Raw genomic sequence first — 19,587 nt, 5'->3', positions numbered from 1 at the left:
AGAGATAATACAATCCTTTTCCTCACCTTTCTCCAGGAGGCCCCTAGTCCTCAAAATCTAGGGTCCGTGCTTGAGTTGTTCCTTTGCACCTAACAACATATTTGGTGCTTTCCTTGAACGTCAATGGTTGACTCCACTCGTTCGAAATCCAATATGGAACATATTGAGGATGCTATCGCCAAGCTCACCTCCAACCAGCTTGCCCTTACAGCTACTCAAAACATTATGTCTACCAAGCTTGATGAGCTTCTTTAGAAGATGACCCTTCTCGAGACCACTCAACACTCCCCATCTTCTTCCTCTACAGACCCACACTATGTGTCTCCATCTCTGAATCCTCATCGTATGAAGTTGGAGTTACCCCGTTTTGATGGGTCGGGACCATTGGGGTGGATCTTCAAGATCACCCAATTTTTCGATTATCATTCCATGCCTGATCATGAACGCTTGCCTATTGCCTCGTTTTATATGGAGGGTCTTGCACTAGCTTGGTATCAATGGATGACCCGTAACCAACAAATCTCATCATGGCCTGACCTCCTGCAAGCTTTGGAAGCTCGATTTGCATCGTCACATTACGAAGACCCCACTAGGACTTTGTTCAAGCTAACCCAGTGTGGCTCCCTCAATGACTACTTGTTGGACTTCGAGATGTTAGTCAACCGCATTGTCGGTCTAGCCCCTCCTTTTTTACTGAGTTGCTTCATCTCGGGTTTGTCACTAGAGATACGCTGTGAAGTCCAGGCATTGCAACCTCCTACCTTGGTTCAAGCAGTGGCCCTAGCTTGTCTCTAGCTAGGAGGAGAAGTTTTGTGACTCGCAACAGTCGTTCCCCAACGAACCCAACCTCACTGTTTTGTTGATAAATATTTGTGTTTTAATTTAAAATTTATAAATATATATTAATTCTATTTTATAAAATAAAATATTTATTTTAGATTTTTTAAGATTTTGTTTTAATGAGTCAAACTAGTTTGTTAGATTTGTTTTGACAACTGTAGGTTGGTTTTCCAACGGTCATATTTCTAACGGTCATATTTTGTTGTTGCAAAATGCCTATATATATCTCTTTCCTCTTTTCTAGAGATGATAGACTGAGAGCTCTGGTTTCTTTCTGCCAACAATTTATCTCTTTCTTTTCCTATACAAAACTTAATTTTTGTGAGAGCAAGAGCATTGGTGTTCATAAGGTTCGGGGATCCTTTCGCTGCACACGATCGGAACCAACGGGTTGTCGTATCTTGGGAGAGGAGCGCAATCAGAATTTCTTACCCGTGCAGTGGGGGCGTTTTCTCTCTAAGGATAGCGTTTACGCGCTTCAACCCAGACTATATCTTTCTTCCCTTAATTTTTCTTTCTTGTGCTTATTGTATGTTATAATGAATTATTCGTGCGTTGTCAATTAAATTTAATTTGCTACTGCTATTTCGTTATTTAATTCAAGACTGTGCATCTTCTTCATATTTATTTTCCTTCATTTTGGTTTTATTTTTCCAACATGTTTCATCAGCCCCCTCATTCCACGGGTTCCACCACCCAACCCACCCCGTTGTTGTTACCCACACCACTGAAACAATCGCTCATATCCTTCAAACGCCTATCACCGAAGGAATTGGCGATGCGTCGCAAAAAGGGTCTCTGCTTCAATTGTGATGAGAAGTACCACAGAGGTCACAAGTGTGCTTTCAAGTTTTTCTTGCTAATTGCGGAGGAATATGACAACACGCCAGCGGACCATGTCTTTCTGGATCCGCCACCTGATAAAAGCTACCCATCACCTTGAGGGCAGGGGTTTTTTTGATGGGTCAGGAAATGATGGAATGAAGCATTGCACCAATCGGAGGATTTCATATAACAAATTACGTTAGAGGTATTGAGTTGGCAGAATGTTAGTGTTTAGGGAAAATATGTTGTCTGTTGCTTGTCAATGGAATATCCAATTTTTGTGTTATTTGATGTTTCCATTCTGTTTTCGTTTTGGTAACATCCTTGTATGATGCTTATATATAGGAATTTATCATGTAATGAAGGACAAGAGACAAAAAACACAATCATGTTCCTCACCTTCTTTCTCCAAGAGGCCCCTAATCCTCCAAATCTAACATCCTTGCTTGAGTTGTTCCTTTGCACCTAATTAACATTACAAATTCTACATTATTATTGTTTTTTCCTAATAACAACGTTAAACAAATTTTGCAGAAAATGTATAAGGACTCGACATTTTAATCAAAATAAGTTAATATCAATGTTTAAAATCCATAAACGTGATTTATATCACAGAAGTAAGAATGAAAGCTATAAATTGTTTGTTTTTAGTGTTTTCCTATTATAAATGGAAAATTCCAATATGAAGAAACAGTATAAGGATTCAGCTATCATATACAGTTTACATGAAGAGGAAGATGAAAAAACTATATGTAGAGGAAGGATACTTTAGAGAGAAGAAAATAAAAAAATATCATTCTGTTATATACTAAAAGAGAGTGAACCATAATTATAAATATAAAACTTAAAGGAAAAGGAAGATGAAAAAACAAAAGAGGAAGGAAACTTAAGGGAGGAGAAGATAACAAAATATTATATAAAAGAAAGTGAACAATAATCGTAACCAGCTGGTTGTAATTAATATAGTTTGGGGACCATGCAAAATAGGAGGAATACAAAAATGCAAATCAAGTTTCCAGAGAATAAAATATATCAATGCAATAACGTATATTCACATTTAGAAAAAATAAACAGACACATTTAATGTTTAATGTGATAAAAAACAACATACAAAGAAGAAAGAGCTTTAAACAGTGGACTTTCCTTTTAACGTTATCAACAGAATATTGGAATACGGAATAAAGCATTGCATGAAAACTTATGGAAATAAAAATATTTACGTTGAGCGAGAATGGAATAAGTGGGGAACTTCTAGGATTTATAATAAGAAGATTCTAATGGTGTTTTTACTACATAAAAAATAGTTGATCTTTGCTTTTCGTAACTGACTTTTAAAATCGTAAATTTTCCCTGTGTTTTTTAAAATATTTAAACTTAGTTTCTAAATTATTACTTTTGAGACTAAATATAAGACCAAAAACTTGTAATAAACACTTTTTTAGAGACTAAAAGTATTATTAACTCTTTCTTTTCACATGCTCTCTCATCTATATCTATATCTAATAACATTTAAGTTTAATGTACCCACGTTAAACATAATGAAATCATCTATTTTTAGATTTTTTTATCAGTAATATATTTTTAGATTAAAATACCTTTAGTTAATCCTCTTTTCTCTAAAAGGAATCATAATTTATATTTCATATTTCTCTGTGTTTTTTTAACTCTTGCACGTGATAGACTGTTGAACGACACATTTTCGGATCATGTCAACATTCCTCAATTTTTTTTACGGACCCTCAATTTTGTTTTTGTTGTACTAACATCATTTTCAATGATATTTTTTTAATACTTTATTTAAGTGAAGAAACTTGTTTCTTATAGTTTTTTTCTCTATTAAAGTAAATTTATAGGATAGAGAGAGTTTCTTAAAAATAATATTTATATCTTTCGAAAGAAATTACTTTTTAATAATAAAAAATAATATTTATTTGACACATAATAATATCATAATTAAATGAAAATATAAAATATATATAAAATTGTAATTTCTTAAAGTTTTCTAAATTTTTTATTATTGAAACAAAATTGTGTATGAATATAACAATGCAAAGATCACAAAAAATATTATAAAAACCAAAAAAAAATTATTTAAGAAAATCATTTTAAGAAATTTTCATTAAAGCTCTAAATGTTATTAATATAACATTATTTCTCTCTATTTCAAATAAAGATGCATTTATAAATAGCTATTAAAAATTTAAAACGTCATTGATCTTAAATCAATATTAGAAAGGTACATCATATAGTTTAATCATTACGTTATCAAATTATAGCACTTTAATTTTATACTCCCTCAGTCTCTTTTATACCACTTAAAATATAAGTGGTGACGAAGCATAATTTTTTTTTATAAGTGGTGACTGATAAAAAAAAGTTATGTAGTAAAAAAAAGTTATAAGTGATGTTTGAGCATTTTTGGGGACTCAAATCATAATATTTTTTATATTAATTATTTTTTCAGAAAAAATATCTTAATTATGAATTTTTTTTTGAGTTCAACACATAATGGAATACGTTAATTTTTTTTGCTTGTTTAATGATTAATTTGGAAACATATATTTACAAAGAATTATCAGGTGGTCATAGACTATCACCTAGTGTATGATTTCAACCAACTTTTACATGAAACTTCCTGATAAAAACTAAAACAATAAATATATTAATGATGGAGATATTGAAAGAATTAGAACTAATAATAATATTTAAAAAAAACAAAAGTATGAGTCATTAATATTAAAAATAAGTCTGAAAATATATAATTTAAAATAAATTTAACACTAAGTAATAAGTACTCACCAATTTTCTTAATTTTCGTGAATTAGTTAGTTAAGCCTTGTTGTGTTAATCAATAAATAAACTTTGCGGGATCAGGGTGGCATAAAAAAATAAACTTTAAGGGGAGAAAGATATTTTGACACGGTGGAGACGCAAACCAATGGCACGAAGACGAAGTCTTACGTGGCAATAACCCAGAGCACCAACAAGGCAGTTGCAGAGCGTATACGGTGAGGACGAGAACAGAGAATAAAATCTGGAATGAATGAGTGAAAAGCTCGTGATTCGATACCATATTCGTCACATCGTATCTCTGGCACGGTGCAGTAACACCACCATCTCTATTATAGGAGTCAAGAAAAACACACACTAACACCCAACAAAGCTCGTGAACAATATTAGAAAGAAAGAAACAACGCTCTCTCTTTCTTCTTCTTCTCTCTCACATTGGTTATTGATCTCAGTGAAGAGAGAGATTTGCGATTCGCAATGGCCTCTTCCGCGACAATGCGGTTCTCCGCGACCTCCACCGGAGCCGAGGCGGCTCTTCCTCGCCGCAACTCCGTCGCCGGATTCATCGGCGTCGCGGCGAGATCCTCCGCCAAATCGAGGCTCCGCTTCATCGGAAGGAACGCGAACTTGAGCCTCCGGAGGAGGATGAGCTCTTTCCCCGTTGTGAAGTGCGTCTCTGGAAGTGAGGCCAAGGCGCAGGATCCAGTGGCAAAACAACAAGGTCTCGAGTTTTTGCTTGTCTCTCTGCTTTTGCATCGTTGTCGTCACGTTTTGTTGTTGATTTTTGTTCAGCTATTCTCCAAAATCGAGTTGAAATTTAGCAACATTTAATTTGGAAATCGTCTATTAAGATGCCTTATTGCTGCTTTGAGTCAAGATAAGTTATTCGGGAGTTTATGGATTTGGATTCTTTTTTATGCTGAAATGGAAATACATGGTTTATTGTTGGAACTCACTAGCCTGTTGTTCTGATGAAATGGAAGAAAACAAAAGAGAGAAAAAAAAATTAAATTTGAAATGAAGGGAAAGCTTGCAAAGATAATTCTGTTTCGTGAATTTTCTTTTGTTTGTACTCTCTCTTTATTTTCTCTTTAAACAAAATGTAGAAATTTTCAAATTTAAAAAATTTTCTTTCCTTCTTATTTTCTTTCTCTTCATCCAAAGATGTAGTAGTTTAACATTATCCAGAGTTAATCATTAATATTTTGTTATCTACTCTTTGAGGGGTAGAATGAGGAAGCGAATTTTTGAAAGAAACTATTCCTAAGTCCTGACCTTTTAACAAGTTACCAATAGTTATCTTGTGTCCAACAACTTCATTATGACCTGATTAATCTTTTGTGTTTATTTTTTCTTTTAGAAGCTACAACCTCTCTCAGCTCCTTCTCGCCAGATGCTTCATCTATTGCCTCAAGTATTAAATACCATGCAGAGTTCACTCCATTGTTTTCTCCAGAGAATTTTGATCTTCCTCAGGCTTTTCTTGCAACTGCACAAAGTGTTCGAGATGCTCTCATTATAAACTGGAATGCTACCTATGATTACTATGAGAAGCTGAATGTTAAGCAGGCATATTACCTTTCGATGGAATTTTTGCAGGTTGGGTGCTACCATAATTATTTGAATAGCTTGGAACATTTCTGGCATCTAATGTTTGTTTCCATTTATTCTTCTATCTTGCAGGGTAGAGCACTATTAAATGCAATAGGAAATCTAGAGTTAACTGGTCCCCATGCTGAGGCTTTGAGCAAGCTCGGGCATAAATTAGAAAATGTGGCATACCAGGTGTGAATTTCCTATTGTATCTCTTCTTTCTCATTTTTAATTCTATAATGTGGAATGTTCCACTGCTCTCTAAACTTACTGTTTATATAACCAGAACCCCATAAGTCAACATCAAAATGACCTCTTCAGTTAAAAATATTTGATGTGCTTTCCAAAATGAATGTTATTAGTCAAAAAAGGACCAATTAAGTTTTTCTTCCAATAGCATGTTTGCAAATTGCAATGGAGAAAGTCAATTGATGTGCTTCATATTCTTAGCAAGTTCCTTTTTCTACATTTTTTCCCCAAAATGTTGCAAACTCTCAAACCTTTTTATTTTACTGAGCACCTACTGCAACAGGAGTGATCTAATTGAAATTCATATTTGGTTGCACTTTCTTAGAGTTGAGCAATTCATTTTGTTTGGCCTATGAATTATGATAGGAGCCAGATGCTGCACTTGGAAATGGTGGTCTTGGGCGTCTTGCTTCATGTTTCTTGGACTCTTTGGCCACCTTGAACTATCCAGCTTGGGGTTATGGATTGAGATATAAGTATGGCTTATTTAAACAGCGAATAACCAAAGATGGGCAGGAGGAAGTTGCTGATGATTGGCTTGAGGTATGTTTCATTATTTGTTGGCAAGTGCTAGTGGCATGTACTTAAAAATTAAAATTATAATGTTTGCACCAACACCAAAGTCTTTCAGTTCTGTTAATATTTCTTTCTTTGCTTGTGATCTCGTCTAACAGATGGGCAATCCCTGGGAGATTATTAGAAATGATGTTTCATATCCTGTAAAGTTCTATGGCAAGGTTGTTTCAGGGTCAGATGGTAAAAAACATTGGATTGGAGGAGAAGATATAAAAGCTGTTGCACATGATGTTCCCATACCAGGATATAAAACTAAGACTACAATCAACTTGAGACTTTGGTCTACAAAAGCTGCATCGGAAGAATTTGATTTGTCTGCTTTTAATGCTGGAAGGCATACTGAAGCATCTGAGGCTCTAGCAAATGCTGAAAAGGTTTGAATGATATAGCCAGTGTAAACTCCTTTATTTTTGGTAAAAGATCCTATAAAACTATTGAAATGGTGTAATTGGATAATGGTGTGAGAATAAGTATTGCAAAAAATAAGTATCATAAAAATCAATCCTCCCCATGAGTATAATGCATATTATTTCATATTGTCTTTGGAATCTTTATATAATGACCTATATGAGTTTGGAGTCTACGTTCTGTGTAAATTTTGTGGAAAATATGATTTACTTTTGATGATATGGAAGCTTTCCAGTTAATTTCAATTTGTTACAATCTGAATGCGAGTTAATAAAAGGACATTTTATATGGTCTTTTTTTTCTTTCAAATGCAGATATGCTATATACTCTACCCTGGGGATGAATCAATAGAGGGCAAGATCCTTCGTCTCAAGCAACAATATACTTTATGTTCTGCTTCTCTTCAAGACATCATTGCTCGTTTTGAGAGAAGATCAGGGACAAATGTGAATTGGGAAGAGTTTCCTGAAAAGGTTGCAGTGCAGATGAATGATACACACCCAACCTTGTGCATCCCAGAACTGATGAGAATCTTAATAGATGTTAAGGGCTTAAGTTGGAAGGATGCTTGGAATATTACACAAAGGTATTCCGTCTTACTTATTTTACTTTTTGTTTTAGTTTTTTGGGGGATAGAGGGATGTCTGGCGATCTCTTATTATCTGTTAATGCATGATCTATGTTGGTTGAGTGAGTATATACTATCTGCCACTGTGATCTAGGACTGTAGCATATACAAACCATACTGTTCTTCCGGAGGCATTAGAGAAATGGAGCTTGGATCTTATGCAAAAACTGCTTCCACGCCATATTGAGATTATAGAAATGATTGATGAGGAGGTAATACTGACATATATGCATAAACTCTTTTCTTTTGGGATACAAGCATTGAGTTGTTGCTGATATTCATGCTTTGCAGCTGATTCGGACCATAATTGCAGAATATGGCACAGAGAATTCAGACTTGCTGGAGAAAAAATTGAAGGAAATGAGAATACTAGAAAATGTTGAATTGCCTGCAGAATTTGCAGATATAGTGGTTAAGTCCAAAGAGGCCATTGATATTCCTAGTGAGGAGCTGCAAAGTTCTGAACAAGCAGAAGTAGAAGAAAGAAAAGATGATGAAGTGGAAGCAGTTGCTAAAAAGAATGGAACAGATGAAAGTTCCATTGAGGATGAGAAAGAAGAGTTGCCTGAGCCAGTACCAGAACCACCAAAATTGGTTCGTATGGCAAATCTGTGTGTTGTAGGTGGTCATGCAGTGAATGGGGTTGCAGAGATACATAGTGAAATTGTAAAAGATGAAGTTTTCAATGCGTTTTATAAGGTAAATATTTCCTTGGTCAATGTGATGTAGTGCTTCAATTGAGTAATGTTTCTAAATACATATCTGCAATGATTAGCTTTTTCCCATTTAAAATCACAAAATAACTCTTAGCAGTCAACACTTGTCTATGACCAATGGTAGGAAACAACTCTTTCTTGCCAAAAGGGCGTAATAGCCATATAAAATATGGATATTTCCACATTTTTCCTGTTTCAAACTGATTGCTCCATGCTCTTAGAATGTGGGTTATGAGCCTAAATCAGTCCTACAAAAACCAGCTTGTAAAGATGAGGGTTGTCCCCCACTTACATATTTCAATTTGGCCATATCACTAGTGATGTGGGATCATGGATACTTCTAATGTGCACTATGGTAACTGATATACACTAACACATGCATGCTTCCATTAAAAGATAAAAGAAACTTCTCACACATTTTATGACATGTATTTAGTATATGCACCTTTAATAGCATTTCATCCTTTTCTGTTTTCTTTAGATTATGACAAGGTTCTAGGAAAATTGTTTATATCATTGACCTCTATGCTATGTTTCTTGTAGTTGTGGCCTGAGAAGTTCCAAAACAAAACAAATGGTGTGACACCAAGGAGATGGATCAGGTTCTGCAATCCAGATCTGAGTAAAATAATAACCGAGTGGATAGGCACTGAGGATTGGGTCCTAAATACTGGAAAATTGGCGGAGCTACGGAAGGTAGTTACTATTATTTAATTTATCGTTCTTATCCTAGTCTTGAATTTTTCGTTGAACCTATCTGCCAAGCCCCTGTAATTAAAGCTGAGCACACCGGTGTCATTTATTACTAGTTTGTAGACAATGAGGATCTACAAGTGCAGTGGAGGGAAGCAAAGAGGAGTAACAAAGTTAAAGTGGCAGCATTCATCAGAGAAAAAACAGGGTATTCTGTCAGTCCTGATGCAATGTTTGACATCCAGGTAAGATGTTTCCTTTAGATTGGTTTTTTTCTTCTTTTTCTTTTACCACCAATTTTGATTGCGCTGTAAGTTTTAAAGATGGAGTGGAAATTGAAAAATGTCGTAACGGTCTCACATTGGTCATATTGTGATTATTGTAATTTAGTTTACAATCAAGGCACAGACTATTAGGTACCATGGATCTAGCCTTATTTTTGGAAAGTAGTGATTGTGTTTTGCCTATATAATGTGCAAAGTATCATAAGTAATGAACATTAAAATGTCCTTTTCAAATGCCTAAGCTTGCCTTGTTTGATGTATAGTCTAGGTCAACATAGGCTGAAAAAAGGCTAGGCTGTAGGTCATTGATAGGCCGCCTGTCATATTCCCATTTCCCTCCCCAATTATAAATTACTTTTAAACATCAAATCTTGTACTTTGAAGATACTATCCTTTCTCCTGACAGTTATGCTACTTGTGAATTCAATTTCTACCCAATCCATCAGTATTCCCTATATAGTTTTGCTAAACTATTCACTGTTGGCTTTATCATTTTTGTTTAGGTGAAGAGAATCCATGAATATAAGCGACAATTATTGAACATATTTGGAATTGTTTACCGATACAAGAAGATGAAAGAAATGAGTGCTGCAGAAAGGAAAGCAAATTTTGTTCCTAGAGTTTGTATATTTGGGGGAAAAGCATTTGCTACATATGTGCAAGCCAAGAGAATTGTGAAATTTATTACAGATGTTGGGGCAACAGTAAATCATGATCCTGAAATAGGAGATCTACTTAAGGTACATATGACTCTTTTAAAACATTTCTTTTTCATTTGTTGGTTTATGTTTTGTGCTAGATTTCTTAGGCATATTGTTCAAAATAAAGATGTAAAGCATTATTCCTATATCGGTACTTTGGCCTTAGGATCTATTTTGGGTTTTATATTTGACTTTTATGATCTATAAGCAAGTTGGTCATATGGTGTTAATTTGAAATCAATTTGCATTTTGTATAGAGTTTTTTTAGTAAAATTTAACATGAACACCACATTCGAAATGTAAGTCGTTATGGTATGGCATTCTACTATGCAAATATAAAAGAAAAAATATATGTACCCAGAGAAAGGAAAAACCTAAAAACAAGTGTATGGTAACATAACATATCATCAAACTCTGTATACACATTAAATATTCCAAAATACATGTAAGTACTTCTGTTGACTAATAAAATCATCAAATTTTCACCCTGATCAAAGCTTATTGTTTGGTCCTATGGCATTGTTGTTGGCATCCTTGGATACATTTCTTAGTGGATAATTTTGGTCCTATAGAAGAAATAATAAAACAATTCGGAGATATTCTTGCATTGTATATCCCCCCTGCTGCTGTGTACAGAGATCCATATTCTATTCAGTTGTTTGAATTTTAGACCCTCTATAAATAAGATTTTTCATCATATCAGTTTTCTAATGTACTAAATATAGAGAAGAAATTGCTCTGTTTTTGCCATTTAATTTATAGAAAACATTTAATCTTCTCAAAGGGGAGTAATTGGAAGGAATGGTTTGCTAAATTTCTACAAAGCCTGATACTTTTTTTTCTTTATTATTGCTTTTCTTACTGGACCAAACTTCTAAAATTCTTGGATACTTTGTTAACTTCGTACATTTTTTCAGTAAGATCATATTTTTGCAAATGGATGGTAAAAAATATTGTTAATTTGTTATTTATTTACTTGTTTATATTTAATCAGGTTGTTTTTGTCCCTGATTACAATGTCAGTGTTGCTGAGATGCTTATTCCAGCAAGTGAATTGTCACAACATATCAGGTAGTTATGTTTCATATAGTTGGTTTCCATTATTCTGTGGATTCTACACGAATGGTGATCTACATGTACTAATTAACATGATACTATCATTTGTACTGATTGCAACTGTGCAAATTCTGACATTAATAGCTTTAAATAGAAACTAATGAGTCAATTGCATCAAATTGTCTAATATTCATATGTAAATCAAGATGTAGCTCATATGAACAACTGCTGCTACTTATTTTGTGCATGGAAAATTGAACGTGCTATCTTGAAGAAAATAGTTGAAAAATTGTAAAAGGTGTTTCTGTAGTGTCCAAACATATTAGTGTATTACATATTCAACCTAGGTTTGTTTAAAAAGTATCAAGAAAGGTTTCTGGTATTGATAGTCTTTATCTTGACATATATGGCATCTTCACAATGTGAAATCAGAAAGCTGCGTCTACTGTCAGATCAGAATCTCAATATACTCAACTTCATCCCTTGAATTACTGGTGTTTTATAAAACCTATCAGAGAAGTACTGGCAATTTCCTGAATGCCTGTATAGATTGAGATTAGCTTGAAGGATCTCTGGCAACAAAACCAAGATTGCTACAATAGAGAAAATAATACAAAATTTAGAACCCAAACTTATTTTAAGTAGCTAGTATTTTAACTAAAATTGACCTTCTAAAGTCAGATTGAGTATACAGGTTTGTCTGACGAGAATGAGTCTGAAAATGTCATTGGCAACTGAGAACTGATTTATTGATGTTGACAGGTCCTTTTTCAGTACGTAAAGCAGAGGATAGTCATACATTCAATTGTCAACGGAACTCTGTATTAAGTATTAGGGAAAGCATTTTAATTTTGGTAAAAAATTTACCCAATATGATACAACTATTCATATACTTGCCCCTAACAGCTTAAACGTTTTGGCTGATTGGTTCTTGAAATGTAAATATGTAACAAAAGTCTTTATGGCGAAATGGCCAACAGTATGATTCTCACCTCTTCATTGAAATAAGTTTCTTCCCAAGGTGTCTGTGTCCTATGCATTTTGCATCATTGGAAGGAGGAGGGGGGCTTACAATTAAAAGTATTAGGGGATGTTCGATTATCTTTTCACATTTTGGCTTTTAAAACAGTTTTCTAAACCAATTTTTCATTCCTCATTATCATTTAATTTTCCACCCAAAATCTATTAACTTGTTTTCAAAGTTCAAATCAACTGTTTTAAAAACCAAGAAACAGAAATAGCTGGGAGATGTTTTCCTGTTTTCTTCTCCAACTGTCCCTGTTTTAACTTTGTCCAGTATTTTTCCTATGTCAAATTGGTGGACAAATTATGCAGTCCTTTGTTTTCAATTCCAGGGGATCAAAACAGTGTTTTTTTTACTAGATCAAATGGGTGAAATCGTGATTATCTTTTCAATTTCAAAATCATGATTTTGGTCCAAAAGCCTATTATGCACTTCTGGCCCCTGTTCTTGAAATTCCTGAGTCTATATATGAGGGTGGTTCTCACTTGGCAGAGAATTCAGTATTTGTTGATAATATGACCCATCAAACAAGTTTTTTTTTAGTTTTTAAGAACTGAAATCAGTTTTTTAAAAGAGAAATCAAACACACCCTTAGTATTTCTTTAAAAATGATTGTCATTTAACTCTCTTTTGAAACTTTGCCAGTTAGTGCTGTGTTTGGAAATCCATCCAGTCTTGACCAATGACATGTGAGAGTGAGATTGGCACTCAATGTGCATTGGGAAATGGAATACAGGTAAAACAGACACACTAATTTATGTTCCCTGTTTCTCTCGTGTAGTACTGCTGGAATGGAGGCAAGTGGAACTAGCAACATGAAATTTGCCATGAATGGCTGCATATTGATTGGAACTTTAGATGGGGCCAATGTTGAAATAAGGGAAGAGGTTGGTGCTGACAACTTTTTCCTCTTTGGTGCCAAGGCTCATGAAATTGCTGGGCTGAGGAAAGAACGAGCAGAGGGAAAGGTCTGTCTTAATACCAATGTTGTGAATTTTACTTACTGTGAAACATAGTTAATGCCATGCTGTTTGGGGGCATACCAGCATTGAACAAATATTCCACTGTTGAAATTCATAATATTCTTGACAAAATTTCTGAACAAAGTTCATTGTTTGAGGAAATCTTATTGGGCTTCTTAGAAACATAAATGATTATAAGTTAACCCAGTAGGTTTTTTTTTTTTTTTAATTCAGTTTGTCCCTGATCCAAGATTTGAAGAAGTTAAAGAATTTGTCAGAAGTGGTGTTTTCGGATCTTACAACTATGACGAATTGATGGGGTCCTTAGAAGGAAATGAAGGTTTTGGTCGAGCAGATTATTTCCTTGTGGGCAAGGACTTCCCCAGCTACATAGAATGCCAAGAGAAGGTTGATGAAGCATACCGGAACCAAACTGTGAGTGTATAGACTTTCTTCCTCTTTGCTGACAAATATTTGTTTCACCTGCTAGCCTGTTGGAAGCACGCACCAATTCCATGTTTATTATAAGCATGTTTCATCTGATGAAAAATACTTGCTAACACACGATTATTGTTGAATTTATTAAATAGTTCTCACTTTATATTTAATAAGTCTTACTCATGATTTTTTAGTTTATAAATTTTAGCCAATAGCAGATAGCTGAGTTTGAAGGAGTGTGTTAGAATGTGTTGCTAGCAGTCCTTTTCATCTGATATTCACTCAACTTTTCTTTTGGTCACAAGTATTTTCCCTCGTCTACATGTTCTATTATGAATTGTATTCAGTTGGTATAGCTCTATTGTCCATGGTTATTCTGTTCCTTCATGCATCATGCTAGTTGCTCTCATGGTATCTTTGGCATTAACATTTGCAAACTATATGGGTGCAGAAATGGACAAGAATGTCGATATTGAACACAGCAGGCTCATACAAGTTTAGCAGTGACCGCACGATTCATGAATATGCCCGAGAGATATGGAACATTGAACCAGTTCAATTGCCGTAGAAAAAGTATATATAATAATGAATGAATAGCAGAGAATTGGTGCCACGTGGTTGTGATGATGATCACTGCTTAGCTTAATTCCTCGAAGCAGAGAATAAAATATAACTTTTGCATAGAGACGCGCTTCATGGGGGTGCGCTCTTGGTCAAAATAAGCTTGCAGTTCTGTCGGTGTAAATCAAACCTCTGTCTTATAATAAATATCAAATTGTTTTAGCTTCAAACTCAGTCCCTATATTGTCTCACGCTTGATTTCTTAAGCCTGCCTAAAATTCATTATTATTTGAGTTTAGTTTTTATGCACCGACATGATAAAAATAAAAGTTAAATGGTAGCGTGATATAAATGCATTTGAATTAAATTTTAATAATTTACTATATTCATTAATATATTGTTACTGTAACTTTTTTTCACATAAGCATCTAATAAGAATCTATCTTATAATATTATTCTATTTATTAATATGATGGAGTTGTAGCCAATTGATATTGAATGCTTGTGTAAAAAGTTTTACATTAATGCATATAAAATTAGATTTAGTTTAATTTTAATGAACTATGAGTACAAGGAGTTTTTGATAATTTTCTTATCATGCTAGTTTATAATTAAATGACGATAAAAAAATTACATTGTGAACTAATGATTTCAAGATACTTTTTTGAACTGTTGGTCTGTTGTCTCAAATAAATGTTCACTTGCAATATGTAGTTGGGTAGTCATGGTCTTCAACTGTGGTTAACAATAATTTCTACTTAAGTATCAGCTTTTTGATATTTTCATAATCGCGTCGAGCTTTCTATTATATTTTTTTGGTGAGGACTTACTATTATAATTTGTATCTGAACTTTAGTAATATCAGGGATTATTACGTAACTATGATTACAAGTCCAATTTAAATGTTAGATTTGATAGGATAATCTTATTAAAATGGAAGACAATACTTAACAATAAATATTAAATTGAAAACAAAATAACTAAAATTTTTATAACAAAAATATTTAATATTTTTATTAGAAAATTACTAAAAATGATTTAGAAAGATTTAGAGTTATATGTGAAAATCATATCCCAAATTGAAATTTACATGGATGAACATACCCTTCATATTTCAACATTAAGAGCAACTTTTATGGTTGGAGTAGGTCCAAATTTTTCTCATGCAGAAATTTCCAAAACATTCATCAAACAGATATTAGCACCAAACTAATCAAATAAAAAAAATCCTTATAAACTTATAACAGCCAAACAGTATTGGATTGCAGTACAAGGAAACACAAAACATATGGCCTCGTACTTTCCCAAAATTTATACTCATTTATGCCAACTACTATGGGAAAGTGAAAAATGGCAACCAAAAAATTGTTCCAAAAAAAAAATTATTAGTAATAAAATTGAACCAAATTGAATGCCTCGATCCTTGAAATCTCTCTCTTATGCCACAGCTGGCATGTCCTTGAGCCATGGATCCAGTGGCTTCCCAATTGAGTACACAATGAAACCAATATCACGTAGCTTCTCCACATCCACAATGTTCCTTCCATCAAAAACAAATGCTGGTTTTCTCATGTTGTCATACACTTTCTGATAATCAAGAGTCTTGAACTCATCCCACTCAGTGAGAATGCAGACACCATCTGCATCCTTTGTTGCCTCGTATGCATCCCAAACCACACTAACTTTCTTCTCAGTTGTAGGACTAGTTGGCTGCAAGTGAATAGGGTGGTCCCAATCAAACTTGTTCATCCATAAATCCCTCTGAATTTGGTCCTCAGTGACTTGTGGATCATATATGCTTAGGCGTGCCTTGTCACCGAGTAGTCCCTTGCACACATCAATTGCTGGTGTCTCCCTTGTGTCCCCAGTGTCCTTCTTGAATGCAAACCCCAGAATGGCTATCTTTTTGGTTGCAACTGTGTTGAACATCGACGAAACAACACGGTTCACGAACCGGCTCTTCTGATAATCATTGATCTTGATCACTTGTTTCCAGTACTCAGCCACCTCTGGCAGGCCATTACACTCACAGATGTAGACAAGGTTCAAGATGTCCTTCTGGAAGCAGGAGCCACCAAAACCAACACTAGAATTCAGGAACTTTGGTCCAATCCTTGTGTCAGTGCCAACAGCATAGGACACTTGTGTGACATTTGCCCCAGTGGCCTCACAAAGTGCTGACATAGCATTCACAGATGAAATTCTCTGTGCCAAGAAGGCATTAGCAGCAAGCTTGGACAGTTCAGCAGACCACAGGTTTGTGGTTAGGATTCTTCCCTCAGGAACCCAATGAGCATATACATCCTTCAATGTTTGAATGGCTTTTTGGCCTTCTGGGGTCTCCCTGCCTCCAATGAGGACACGGTCCGGATTGAAAAGATCTTGGATTGCAGTTCCCTCAGCAAGGAATTCAGGGTTTGAAAGGATTTGGAACTTGATTCCCTTGCCATTGTGAGTCAAAATTTTCTCTATGGCCTCAGCAGTTTTCACAGGGACAGTGGATTTCTCCACCACAATCTTGTCACTCTTGGATACATCAGCAATCATGCGTGCTGCACTCTCCCAGTACGTTAAATCCGCGGCCTTACCGGCTCCAAGACCGCGAGTTTTTGTCGGGGTGTTGACAGAGACAAACACTATGTCTGCCTCATAGACATGTTTCTCAACATCAGTGCTGAAGAAAAGGTTCTTGCCACGACATTGCTTCACCACACCATCAAGGCCTGGCTCATAGATAGGAAGCTGGTCACTGTTCCATGCTGCAATCCGGGATTTGGAGATGTCAACAACAGCCACTTCAATGGAGGGGCACTTCAGAGCAATGACTGCCATTGTTGGACCCCCCACATATCCAGCACCAATGCAGCAAATCTTCACCATTTTTTCTTTTCTAAAACAACCTATCCAATGAGGGGTTCGAATGCATCAGTACTTAAATACAAGTATAAATTTAACATCAGATATCTCATTTTCTTTATGCGTAAATAGTCTATGCATTGACAATGTAAAATTTACATTGTCATCTAATCACAAATTATTATGTATGGTAAGTTTGTAGACTTTTACAACAAAAAATTAAGACTCATGTCATGTCAACCATAATTTTTTATTGGTTGAGAGTGTAAAACCATGTACACTCAGTGCATAGAAATAAACTTTTTTTTTATAGTACTAACACTACATAATGAGGGGGAAGAACAATTTGCAATCATTTCTATTTTAGAGAACTATCAAACAAGGCTGTCAAGGCACATAGCTTGTCTTCAGAAGTTCAGAAAAGAATTCATACACGTTGGTGGAAAATGTGAACAGCATACGTCAAATTTATGTGAAGAATCAACAGACCAACAATGGCACAGCCTCACTGGTAAGACTAGCCAACAGAAATTACATGTTACTTTGTTCTAACAGGATACAAATGAAACCAATCTATTTCAAAATTAGAACCAACACCTTGTGGAATCTGAAAAGTGACATGGCGTCAATGAAATATGAATCAACTCATTTTCTTCTAATTATGCAGCAAGTACTCAGAAAAGAGATTAAAAGTATGCAGATCTAACAGATGCATCCAGGGGATGATGACTTGATGAAAAACTTATACATGACTATAGGTTGACCACTCAGAGACCAATCCTAAGAAAGTATTGTCGGTGGATCTAGCAATCGGTAGAGAAAAAATAAATGCTTGATATTTCTATTAATACTTTAACAACCACTGATTAGTAGATCCAATGCCATAGTGGTTCAAAACAAAGCCAATGACAGAATTGAATCAAACATAAAAGTGAACTACTTACCATACAAGAAAGAGAAAATGGCAAAAGATCTACACACTCATACACAAATTAGAATCAAACCCATCAATCAGCAAAAACTAACTACACCCCACCATAACTATTTAAGACCAAATTTACACCCACAATGATTCAGCTCATAACATGGTACCACAGTAAAAAAAGACTTAAAATTTGACAAAATCTTGAACACAAGACACCAAATCAGGAAATGGGGTGTCAAGTAAACTTACCTGCAGAGATGAATCTCCTTGACTAGGGAAGAAAATAAGGAAGAAGAACAAACAGAAAGAGAAAAAAGCTTATTATGTGGAAGAAGTGCCAACAAAGGTTATTATAAATACTATAAGCAAATCCTGGTTTGGTAGATGTTATTACCAAAAAGGACAGGCTTTCTTTGTGAGAGAGATGTGTTTGGTGCAGAGAAGCTTTCTATTGCATTGTGGTGGGGCATTGTTCTAGAGTAAAAGAGAGGGCAATATTGGAAACATAAGTCAATTCACAGAAGTGCCCATGAACGAACATCTTCGCACGTTTCCACTTATTTTTTGTGTCTGTCTCAGATTGTGTCAACTTCAAGCAAATTGTCAATGTCACTAATCACAATCATCAACTCACCTTCTTCCTAAGACGATCTCTGACTGAGTCATGCTAAATTTTTCTGGAAATTGAATATAATAAAAGAATCTGACACTGAAAAATACAATATGTCTGGGAATTGAGTTTTTAATTCAGTTTAATAACATGGTCTTTTTTAATTGAGTTTAATAATATGGTCTGATTTATTAGTGGAATAACACTATGTTATTATTGTTGTTTGAATATAATAAATGCCTTTCGTGTGGGTTTTCTTCTTTTTATTTTTCCTTTACCTCTTTTGGTTCAAACTTAGATTTGTAACTTTTTCACTTTTCTCTGAGGAATAGTTAGTTTTTTTTATTTGAAGGCAAGAAACAGATATTTTTTTTATTAGTTATAGCTGTTTTGAGTTCTAAATTCAAAGATATGATGCTAACTACATTCTATTGGTTTCAATCCATAAGCTAAGAGACCATAACTAATAGTAATAGATACAATTTATTGTAAGAGTGTAAAAAACAAATTATATGATCATTTACAAGTTGTTATATTAGGTAAGTTTGTTAATTTTGGAGAGAATTTTTTGAATTATATAAAAAAATATTGACAATTTTATTATTTTAAATATTTGCAATATAGAATTTATTTATTAATAAAATATAATTAAATGTGATTATTTTCTAACACAACTATAAATTTAAATTTGACAATATACTTCTCCCAAAGTTAAAGAAGTTTGTATAAAGAAATAAAATTACATAATAAAACTCAAATAAAAATAATATAGTTCTCCAAAAGTCATATTGGTTACTTTAAATGACGTATTAATGATAAATTTTTATTAGTTGATTGTCAAGGATGAATCCA

At 34.3% G+C, this 19,587-nt stretch overlaps 2 protein-coding genes across 2 annotated transcripts; one reads left to right on the top strand and one right to left on the bottom strand.

Annotated features, from left to right (window-relative positions):
• Positions 1-4,747: 4,747 nt before the first annotated feature.
• Positions 4,748-14,574, top strand: LOC100800659 (alpha-1,4 glucan phosphorylase L isozyme, chloroplastic/amyloplastic). The gene is made up of 15 exons (XM_003543890.5): positions 4,748-5,176; positions 5,816-6,054; positions 6,139-6,240; positions 6,664-6,840; positions 6,972-7,247; positions 7,596-7,867; positions 8,004-8,121; positions 8,201-8,608; positions 9,169-9,321; positions 9,435-9,563; positions 10,106-10,342; positions 11,298-11,374; positions 13,165-13,351; positions 13,580-13,780; positions 14,235-14,574. Exons 1-15 carry the CDS (start codon positions 4,933-4,935, stop codon positions 14,349-14,351), a joined length of 2,937 nt encoding a protein of 978 aa, XP_003543938.1. The 5' UTR covers positions 4,748-4,932; the 3' UTR covers positions 14,352-14,574.
• Positions 14,575-15,554: 980 nt separating this feature from the next.
• Positions 15,555-18,713, bottom strand: LOC100802280 (UDP-glucose 6-dehydrogenase 1). The gene is made up of 2 exons (XM_003543892.5): positions 18,375-18,713; positions 15,555-17,244 (listed from the first exon to the last, which is right to left on the bottom strand). The coding sequence occupies exon 2, from the start codon at positions 17,222-17,224 to the stop codon at positions 15,782-15,784; it is 1,443 nt and encodes a 480-aa protein (XP_003543940.1). The 5' UTR covers positions 17,225-17,244; positions 18,375-18,713; the 3' UTR covers positions 15,555-15,781.
• Between the last annotated feature and the right edge of the window lie 874 nt (positions 18,714-19,587).

This window comes from Glycine max, chromosome 13 (genome assembly GCF_000004515.6).
Source record: "Glycine max cultivar Williams 82 chromosome 13, Glycine_max_v4.0, whole genome shotgun sequence".
Classification (NCBI taxonomy): Eukaryota; Viridiplantae; Streptophyta; class Magnoliopsida; order Fabales; family Fabaceae; genus Glycine; species Glycine max.
The sequence above is the reverse complement of the archived record's forward strand: the minus strand, read 5'-3'. Positions and strand labels throughout refer to the sequence as shown.

Coding starts and splice junctions, on each gene's coding strand:
- LOC100802280 (XM_003543892.5), bottom strand. CDS start 17,224: ATGGTGAAGATTTGCTGCATTGGTGCTGGATATGTGGGGGGTCCAACA.
- LOC100800659 (XM_003543890.5), top strand. CDS start 4,933: ATGGCCTCTTCCGCGACAATGCGGTTCTCCGCGACCTCCACCGGAGCC. Junction 11,375..13,164: donor GAATTGTCACAACATATCAG/GTAGTTATGTTT, acceptor TCTCTCGTGTAG/TACTGCTGGAATGGAGGCAA. Junction 13,352..13,579: donor AAGAACGAGCAGAGGGAAAG/GTCTGTCTTAAT, acceptor TTTTTAATTCAG/TTTGTCCCTGATCCAAGATT.